The sequence below is a fragment of the Thalassophryne amazonica genome, chromosome 9 (genome assembly GCF_902500255.1).
Source record: "Thalassophryne amazonica chromosome 9, fThaAma1.1, whole genome shotgun sequence".
In the NCBI taxonomy this organism is placed as follows: domain Eukaryota; kingdom Metazoa; phylum Chordata; class Actinopteri; order Batrachoidiformes; family Batrachoididae; genus Thalassophryne; species Thalassophryne amazonica.
This window is the reverse complement of record NC_047111.1, coordinates 14,315,329-14,326,285: the sequence shown is the minus strand read 5'-3', so window position 1 is coordinate 14,326,285 and position 10,957 is coordinate 14,315,329. Positions and strand designations below refer to the sequence as shown.

Here is a 10,957-nt window from a genome sequence, read left to right as displayed (position 1 = left end):
GCTCCCGAGACGACGATCTCACCCGTCTGGTCACAAGGTCGAGTCTCTGGCAAATACACACTGTACACTCCAGTCTTAAATGCCACCATGTTCCAATCCATATAGATGCACCTCAGCTGTGAGTCCTGACGAGCCGCAGGTGATCAGGGTGAGGTCCTGATAACCTCAGCAACACAGCCACTCAGTCCCAAATGCAAGCCACCTGGAAGGAAAAACAAAAGACAGAAACAAAAAGGCAGCCAGGCCCCCCAGCCATACAACACATAAATATAAAACACAACTACCCAGGAGTTCAAAACCTGACAGTGACAATGCAAATAAAGAAAATGCTAAAAGCAGCAGGGGGTTTACAGGGCCATAGGGCCCAGAAGCTGAAGACTTTTTAGCCATGCTTATGCTCTCCAGAAGCATTTACTGAAAAAAGTCTGAAGGACTGAAATAACATGGTGAGATGCTGAAGAGCTTCGCTCGTTCATGTCCGCGACATATACATATTATGAGCAACGCAGGTTGAAGGTCGCTCATGGTACATTGTCCCAATGAGGAAGTGCCAGATTTTGAGTCCACAGTGAAATGGAAAATGTCAAATGTTGAGCACTTCCTGGCATGGGCGGTGCTAGAGTTGAGACAGGATGGCACTAAACTCCCCTGAATTCTGACTGGACACCCCAGGTGCCACTGCAGATGACTGACATGTCACAGCACCGCACATCTGGTTTAAGCTACATTTTGACGGCTAGGTCCCTCCTGTACAGTAGTTGGCTTTGTGTATCACAAAAAGTTCTAACCCACCTTAGTAGAAGAAGAAACATGTCTGAGCCAGATTTGAACCTGAGCAGTGCATGTTGTCCAAACCATGGACTCCTAATGACGCCAAAGTTATATCAGCGAGTAAATGACAGTATTTCATGCCAGAAATAAGGTCCAGGTTGTTAAAAGCGCCATTTATTGTTAAATTATTTTAACCTCTTAATTTTGCTCTCTGAGGACGCCAGGACAATGCATTTCACTTAAATATACACATGCCCCTGAGTGTTTCTCAGTTGCCCTCAGAAGTATTGGAACACTTGCTATTTCACACATTTTAATTTATTTATACCTTTTCAAATACAAAAATAAATAAATAAATAACTTCTAAAAATATCTTCCTTAAACTCAAACTGAAAGTAAATCTCCACAACTTGATATAAATTAATTAAAAATGTAAAATCCAGCTTCCTGATGAAGTGGTATAGAGGAGGATTTTCATAAAAAGAAAACTTGAAAGTTCAGCTACAATTTGCCAGAAAGGACATCTGAGATGAAAGCCTAGATTTGATGTTTTGGTGAAATTTTGTATTTCTTTATAATTGATGTAAATAAAGTCCAAGACATATTCAGTGACTAGGAAATGTTCATGTATCCATCCCCTAACTTGTCTGAAGAAAACTGGCAATGAAACTGATTATTGTTTACCGGTATTATACAAAAATGTTGTATACTTTTAATTAATTTATATCAAGTTTTAGAGATTTGCTTTCAGTTTGAGTTTAGGGAAGATAATTTTTTATTTTTTTTTTTATTTTTTATTTTTTTGTATTTCTTGTATTTGAAATGACATAAACAAATTCAAATGTGTGAAATTCCAACTGTTCAAATACTTTTGGAGGGCACAGTATCCTAAGCTTATGATGAGTGCAGAATGAGTGTGGTATTATTACTGAGTTTGTTTAAGAATGTTTAATTTTCAGTGTTGCTAGACTTTGTGTCAAATCATATTCATATCATATATCATATTGATAGAGATATAATATTTGGCTTCAGTATTGAGATACAATAATTTGGTCATATTGTGCAGCCCTACTGTGAACTAATTGAAACGTTTGAATGTTAATTTAATCTACTATTTTTTAAGTGCTTAAAGTTGCAGGGGGTTAAGAGGGCTGTAGTTAGGGGCTCTTAGGCATGATAATGTTCCCCAGAAGCATTTACTGAAAATAAACTCTGAGGGACCTGAGATGGTGAGCACATTCCAGGCATGTGATAGGCAAATAAAAAAAATGCTTAAAGTCACAGGGGGTTAAGAGGGCCGTAGGTAGAGGGGTGTGTGTCTGGTGTAGCTCCCCAGAAGCATTTAATGAAAATAAAGTGTGAAGAGCCTAACTGAGATGGTGAGGACTTTCCAGGCATGTGAGACCCAAATAAAGAAAAATGCTTAAAATGATGGTGGGTTACAGAGGGCCATAGTTGGGGGGTCTGGGAGGCCAAGCTGAAGGCTTTTAGCCATGCTAATGCTCCTTTGAAGCATTTACTGAAAAATAAAGTGTTGAAGAGCTTCGTTCGTTCATGTCCGCGACATATACATATTAATAATAATAATGATAACAACAGCTCTTCAGGTAGTGCTTTCTTAGGAATCAAAGAACAAAGCAAAAGAAACTCCAATAATACAATAATAATACTACAACAGTGGCCAAAAATTTGAAGATAAAGAGCTGAGTACAAAAAAAAAAAAAAAAGAGAGACTCGTTTTGATTGAGGTGTTTCTAACACTGTGGATCAGCAGTCCATGTCCATACTGGATGTTTTCTGTTCAAAGTGCATCAATAAACATGTGAACTATTTACTCATAGTTATTATTTTTGGACACTGAATGCAAGGGAAATGAGTTAAAATGTGTTCAACATAAAGAACACCGGTCAATGGAAAATACCACAAAGTTACATCACAATTCTGATTTTAGTTAAGATGTCAAGATATTCCTGGTATTTTATATTCTGTGATTTTCAGTCCATATTTACTAAAAAATGCTTGATTTATTGAGGAAAAATGTCAAATTCTGAATAATTTTGAGAAGGATTTGTGGATTTCTGAAGATTGTATTCCATAAATAATGGGATTGAGGCTACCAGGAATCAGATAAAACAGAATGGCAAAGACTTTCCTGTAAGAAGAGAACTGTGGGAAGCGATGTAGAATAATGATGGTAAATCCACAAACTATCAAGATCAGATAGACGGTGAGATGAGTGCTGCAGGTCTTTAAGGCCTTCTTGTTCAGAGATTTGTTCTTACTGGTCAGACAGACGACTGTAATCTTAGTGTACGTGAGAACGATGCTGCTGATAGAAGATGTAAGTAAGACCACAGTGAAGGTGAGACCGTAGACATTATTGATGAAGACACTGTCACAGGATAGTTTGAACAGTGAGGCGTTGTCACAGTAAAGATTTGTGATCAGAGTCCTGCATCTGTTGAGTCGGACGGACAGACCGATCAGAATCCCGACCAGAACAAAACCCACTCCCCAGGCAGAGAGCGACAGCTTCCACACCATCTTACTGGTCATGATGGTGGTGTAGTGAAGAGGATTACAGATGGCCACGTATCTGTCAAAAGCCATAATCATGAGCACAGTGTGAGAAGCAGTTCCATATAAGTGTACAACGAATGCTTGAACAACACACTCGTTATAATTAATGATGCGTTCAGATGTGGACATCAACATGTCTGAGAGGAAACGTGGTATCACAGCACAGTTTGCCAGGATGTCGTTAAGTGACAGGTTACAGTAAAGCAGAAACATGGGCTGGTGTAGGTTCTTATTGATAAAAATCAGAAGTGTGATGCCTGCATTTGCCACCATAATAAACATGTAGGTGAAAAAGATGACAACAAAGACGGCATGAACGTAATCCTCAGAGATATTTAGTCTCTCCAGCTGTAGCGTCAAACTGTATGTGGAGTTTTCCATCATCCTGAAACCACAATAATGAATCATTAAGGCCAAAGAAAATGTTGAGGTCAACTGGAATTTAATTATTTAAATTTGAATTCTTGAATTTGAATTTAAATCACACTTTTAGTATGTGTTTCTCCTCTTACCTCTGGCGATGTGAAGCTTTCGAGGTGGACCGACAGTTTTTATTAGCTCAGTGAGCTCATGGATCTCCAGCACGACTGGTATCCAGTTGAAGGTATTGGATCAGAATGATGTCATTCTGTTTTTCATTAGGCAGCCGACTCAACTTCTAATCAATGTTCTGTTGTCAACAACATGTGCATGGACAACGATCATGATTACAACCCCAAAATTCTGAAAACATTGGAACGGTGTGGAAAATAACTAAAATAAAATGCAGAGATTCTTGTATTTACTGTATTTTCCAAAGTGTATGTTGCACTTGCAGAGAATTTTCCCAAAGACATCTTTACAGAACCAAAGGTTGGCTTGACTTTTCACTTTTAACCAAGAACTGGACTTCCCAGACCATCTTAGGGCCCCTTCACACATAGTGTGAATATGTACAACTCAGGGCAACTCATGACAAAACAGCTCATATGATCGAACCACAAAATATCACATCAACGTGCAGGTGTGCACAATGCCGGTGCGATGGTTTGTGCACGCAGGAACACACTGCCAGTAGCTGCACGATGTGGTTACACATCGTACAGCTGCTGTGAAGAAAAAATAAAAAATTTCAAAAATACATGCTGTGATGGTTTTGTGAACGTGGGAACACAGCAGGTTTTCACAGCAGCTGCACAATATGGTTCCACATCGCACAACTGCTGAAAATAAAAGAAATAAAAGTTACACGCCACCCATGGGACTCGAACCCGCACCTTTCAAAAGCTCTGATTGCCAGTCAGAAACTTTACCACTGAGCTATGACTGCAGTCCTGTCAAAGTTGCGGGAACCTGCCTGATATGAGGGAGGAGATGGACGTATTTATGAAATAAACCCATACATCATATAAGAACACGGCATTTATCAAGCGGGCAATACAAATATCATCCGTCTGTTCCTCTGTAGATGACCCATGGTCATAGACAAGGGGCCATTAAATAACCCTGGTTAAATTAAAAAGACAAAAAGCCACAGGATTCAAACCCACACAGTCTGATTACCAGACAGAAACTTTACCACTGCACAACAACCACTGTTTTGTAACAAGACTGTGAAATGGGTGAAATCAACAAGCAGATAAATGTATTTTCTAAAAAAAAAGCGCTGTGATAACTGACCAAACATTGTTTGGTACAGCGTATTTGTGCTGATATGTGGCTGAAAGTGGCGTTAGATCTTCATGCATGTCAGCTGGAATTTGGCCGACACCTGCCGCGAGAGGGTTCGATGGGCTCGTACAGCGCACACTCTGTCTTTCAGCTGCTGGTGTTTGCAAGTAGTTGTAGCAACAGGAGTATGAGGCATTGGAGGCAGCTACGAAATCACACATTTTGCGCACAATTGCTGCTTCAAGCACACTTTCTGCGCAAATGGACCAAATTCACATGATGTGTGAAGGGGCCCTTAAGGTTGTAATGTGTGACACTGGACTGACTCTGTGTTATCACCCAACTTGGTACCAGGCATCAAAAGCCTCCCAAACTCCCTTCTCACAAAATGTTTGGAGATAGGCCAAGCTCAATAAACATAGTGCCTCCTTCAGCCAGATGGCCAAAAGACCAGAGGTCAAAATTCTTCTCAAACTGCCTATACAATGACCAACATAGGGATGGAACCACAGTGGCCCCTTTTAAAAGGACTCAGACCCCTCAGTATGCGAATATACTTTTAACAAAGAAAAGAGAAATATTGCAATTTATTTTCCTGTGTTGCTACCAAAGATGAAATCTCTATTCCAGTTTAACCATTTTATATGTTTCTTTCATGTGATCTTTAGTCTTCTTTTACATAATCTGTTGGTGCATGCTTCAATGTTATGTTAATGAATATCAAATACTAAACAGCGTTTTTGTTAAATACTTTCCTTTTTCTTGGATGTATTTAGAAGATGACTGTCAGTTTATATGTAAGTCAAAGAAATAAAGTTATAATAGCATGTCATTATTTTATTTGATGTAGTCAGGTTTTCTCAAAATAACTTTCTGGTGGAAGTAATCTGATGCCAAGTGTGCAGAGCTTATAGCCATGTGCAAAGGACTCTTTAAAACAACCCTGAAACAAAGAAAGTGAGCTTTTTTTGTCCTCTTCCTCTGGCTCTTGTCCTGACCCTCTTGCTTCCTTCCCCTGTGGAACCCCAAATTTCATATCAGTAAGGGTAGAGGTAGTGTTACTGTACAAAACACATTGAGAACGACTGGTCAAGTATGACGTCAGCCATGCAAGGGCACTCCCAGTAATCCCAAAATGATTTTCCAGCCTATCAAGTAGAATATGATGATCCACGGTATCAGATGCAGGACTGAGATCTAACAGCACCATCAGCAATAAAAAACAAAATCTTTCAAGGACAGGGTGTGATGAGCTAAGCCGTTTTTCTCAAAACTTAACAGATAAGTTATCTTTCTCCAAACACGTCTCCACGTGTAAAGACAGGAAATCAAGAAGCAGGATGCCCACTCCACCAAGGGAGTGGCAGGAAGTGAGAAACTGACTGCAACGGTGTAACGAGTGCTCAAAACTCTGTATTCAGTACCTGTATTTTTTTTTAGCAGTATAAGTTTTCAAGAAATTTTCTCAACTGATAAAGGACATGGCAGTCATCCATGATTAACAAATGCAACAGAAAAACCTGGTGACCCCGATGTGATAGTGGTTGGCTGATCTACTGGATAAGGACAAATTTCAGCAAGGACAAATGGGCCAAGCAACAATTGAACTGACAGCCTTCAAATAAGATAAGCAATTTTTAAATTACATTATTCCATAGTATGAATTTGTTGAGTTGTTATAGTGGCAGGATGCCAACACAGTAAATTTAGCAAAAATCACCAGCATTAATTTAACACTGATAGTGTTAAATCAGACTGCCAGTGTGACTATACAGTTGCATGTAAAAGTTTGGGCACCCCTGATGATTTCCATGATTTTCCTTTATAAATCATTGGTTGTTTGGGTCAGCAATTTCAGTTAAACATGTCATATAGCAGACAAACACAGTGATATTTGAGAACTGAAATGAAGTTTATAGGATTTACAGAAAGTGTGCAATAATTCTTTAAACAAAATTAGGTAGGTGCATGAATTTGGGCACCCCAACATAAAAAAATAAATCAATATTTAGTAGATCCTCCTTTTGCAGAAATAACAGCCTCTAAACAGTTCCTATAGCTTCCAATGAGAGTCTGGATTCTGGTTGAAGGTATTTTGGACCTTTCTTCTTTACAAAACATCTCAGGTTTGTTGGTTTCCGAGCATGGACAGCCCACTTAAAATCATACCACAGATTTTCAATAATATTCAGGTCTGGGGACTGAGATGGCCATTCCACAATGTTGTACTTGTTCCTCTGCATGAATGTAGGTGTTTGTTGTGCGCCATGAGCGGCTCCGTCCCGATGCGCAAATTCCTCCGCACGTCTTTCATTACAAAATCTCCTGTAACAGTGAAATGTGCCGCAAAAGTGCTGATGTCCACATTTTCTGCGATTTTTCTGGCAGTCACACGACGTGCCGGATAAACACAGCCTTCACTTTGGAAATGATCTGGTCGTTTCAGCCTGTCGATGGCTGCTCGGAGCGCAGTGCACCCTCTGCCGGTGTGGGCCGTCTTTAATCCAGTTGTAATGGTCCTTAATCTGTGTGACTCCAATAGAATCTTCACCGAAAGCCATCTGAATTTTGCGAATGGCTTCCACCTGGCTGTCTCACACAGTTTCTGAAAAGAATTTTCATGGAGCAAAGCGGCAGTTGCTCATCCATTTCCCTGACAATGAAAATCCGACGAGGGGGCTGGACCAGTGCTCACTCAAAGCCTGCCCACAGGCGAATGACGCAACCGACAGGCGTGAAAAAACTCATGCATGTGCATGAAGGTTCAAGATTGGCTGATGCAAGTGCACATGATTCAAATTCATATAGTTTTTGAAAAAAATAAAAAGGGCCGTTACTTTTTGGACAGACCTCGTAAAAGGAGCATCCCCAAAAGGCTCAGCCATTCACAACCAAAGACAGGGCGAGGATCACCACTTTGAGAACAACTGTGTGAAAAAATAGTCCAACAGTTTAAGAACAACAGCCACATTTACATGGACACTTTATTTCTGATCTGACTGAATTCCATCCGATTGGTGGATCAGATTGTCCTCTTTACATGAACGTGTCATAAAGTGATCCGCTTGTTGTGCGTGTTTACATGCACCATGATTACGATCCGATTCAGTCAGCAGAGCAATCCCATAATGCTTTGCGTTGTGACATCTGCTGTTTGTGACATACGCAAATGAGTTGTACCCAGAAGCCGCCCATATAAACAATGGATTTGTTAGCTGGAGTAATTGAAATTACTGTTATTCTTTGCACATTTCTTTTGAAACTGCAGCATCAGAAGAACATGCTTCTTCTTCAAGACTTGTTCAAAAGAGACGAATGTGGCGGAATGTGTTTTTACCGATGTGGTACAGAGCACGGTTACATCATGTACGTGTTTTGTAAAGCCATAATGAAAAGACAGACGGATTAAACATCTGATTTACGAGCCAAATGAAAATGAAGCCTTGGAGATCAGCCGGAGTTTTCAAGAAACGCATCATATCCCTCAAATAAGTGATGGGACTCACAGACACATGCAGGAAGGTTATTTCTGAACGTCTGTCGTCTTCATAGATCCACAATCAATAACATCGCATCTGCCACTTTTATGATTTCTGCTTTTTTTTTTTTTCCTGTGGCTTTTAGGTAGAGCCCACTATGAAATCTCACAAAACTTATTTTAAACAATGAACTGTTTCAAAATATGACAAATTTCATGAATAAATGAACCAAACCTTGTGTGTGTGGTCTTTTTACATTTTCTACTTACTTTACTCAACTAAAACAAGTTGTTTGCATTTAGATTTTGGAGCATCAGTTGCAAAATACCTGGAAAAGCCCAAGATTCCAATGTTTTGTGCCATTCAGACCTTTTTCAGAGCTGATCTCCTGCCAAAGTTACCTTTCAAATTTTTAAGAGGAAAAAAATGTCATATCCACTACACCCTGTGCTTTTTCCCCCTGAGCATTAGAATTTAAAAACATAACCATTTTCTGTTTTAAGGTGTGAAAAACATTGAGGGAGAAGACATACGACTACAAATCAGTGGTGACCCTGCACATCCACTCCTCGACTGGTTGCTGAAAGGCTTCATAAATTCTACACATCTGAACCCAGAGGAGAAATCTGTTCATGTGAACCTCAGCTCACTGTGTGACAGTAGAAAACACTTTAGGTATTTTGAAGTTGAGTTCCTGCTTTGCACTTCAGAATTTCTGTCAAAATGAGAGGAACAACACGAGCAACAACTGGTTGGAGAACGCTGGTCACTCTGATGACGTCTTTCCTCAGCCTGGACCACAAGTCTCGATGCAGAGCCGTTCCGGTTGTAGCAGGACAAGGATGGCATTTAAGGAGTACATGTTCAATCACTTCAAATGGTCATCTCCATTAACAAAATAATAAATAAATAAATAAATAAATAAATAATTTTCTCTTTTTTTTTTTTATTAAAGTGAATACAACTTTCTTCTGTACACATATATAAAATAAAAACCTGGAAGCACCACAACACTTTGGTTAAAAATAAAATATAGTGCCAAAAAGTTTTATTCTCTTAGATCAGAGTTCGGCATGACTTCTTAAACTGGCATTACTGTGAAGTCAGAACATAAAACCAAACCCTAAAGTCATCTCTTTTTGTCAGCAGAATAACATACTGACAGGAAAACTTTGAAGAAACTAAACATCAGGGCCAGTTTCTTATATTCAGTTTCTACATGTTGTGTGGGCTGTAGTCAAAGTTTCCACTGTTATTTTGATTATTCTGAGTGTGTAGATGTGGCAGGTAGTAACTTGGGTCAGGTGGTCAGGTGGCTTGCTGTGATTCGTGATGAAACAGTGGACTTAGTAGAGGACCTTAGCTGAGACATATGTCCACATCATTTAGGAGAGGTTAACTCACCTGTTCCAGACTAATATGACCCCAATGAACAACTTGAGATATGTGCCAAAATCTGTAACCAGGACAAACAGCCCTAAAGTGACCATGCCCTTTTTCATCCCAAGTGTTACTTCAAATCCAGCTGTATTTTCTAAACAGCAGCAGCAGCTAGAGATTTTCCAAGGTACTGAATATGTTGAAAATGACCAGTACATGTTTTGGAGGGTCAAAGAAAAGTGTAAAATTTCTATTCTATTTCTATTCTATTCTATTTTGATATTTTAAGGGAAAATGGCGAAAATAAGTGGGTCAACATATGACCGTGCATTGAGAGAAAATGAAGATTTGCCAAATATAATGTCTCACGTCTCAGCGAGGTCCTAGACTAACTTTGTTCATGTAAATGTGGAGCTGATGAGTAGGATTGAGAAAAGAGAGCCTGAAGACCATCAAACAGTTGCCCTGTAATGCTTTCAGTTGAGCGTGTTGTGTGGGCCGCCAGAAGAGGAGGTACTGCTGGCCCACCACCAGAGGGCGCCCTGCCTGAAGCGCGGGCTTCAGGCACGAGAGGGCGCTGCCGCCTCCAGGAACAAGCCGTGGTGACAGCTGTCACCCATCAACCATGACAGCTGTCACTGATCATCTACTCCACATCTGGAATAAAAGCAGGAAGACACCTCCACGACATTGCCGAGATATCATCTTCATCAAGAGGTAATATCCTCAGCCTTTTTGGTATTTTCTAAATCTTTCTATTGTGAGTTTTTGCAGGAGTACCGGTCCTTAGTTTGTGGAGGCTGTGCAGGACGGCACTCTTTTTCCTCTGAGGGATCGCTGCAGCACGTATTGAGTGAGAGGTGGAGGTGGAATTCCCACCAGGATTGTTACTGGGTGTACACACACCCACACTTGACTGTCTTTGTTTTCTGCCAGCAGTACCAGATCCGACACGCCGAGACAGTGGCCACCTGGGGACTTCGGGACTTGGCGGCTCCAGTATCCCTCGGGTTCGGTGGCGGTGGAAATCGTGTGGTTCCGGTTCGTCTCCAGACGGGCGTCTCCTATCATCGAGCCTGCCCACACGACACCTTTAT

General features: G+C 40.3%; 1 protein-coding gene across 1 annotated transcript; it reads right to left on the bottom strand.

Annotated features, from left to right (window-relative positions):
• Positions 1-2,811: 2,811 nt before the first annotated feature.
• On the bottom strand, positions 2,812-3,750 carry LOC117516480 (olfactory receptor 52N5-like). Its single transcript, XM_034177389.1, has one exon. It carries the CDS (start codon positions 3,733-3,735, stop codon positions 2,812-2,814), a length of 924 nt encoding a protein of 307 aa, XP_034033280.1. The 5' UTR covers positions 3,736-3,750.
• Positions 3,751-10,957: the final 7,207 nt, after the last annotated feature.

Coding starts and splice junctions, on each gene's coding strand:
- LOC117516480 (XM_034177389.1), bottom strand. CDS start 3,735: ATGATGGAAAACTCCACATACAGTTTGACGCTACAGCTGGAGAGACTA.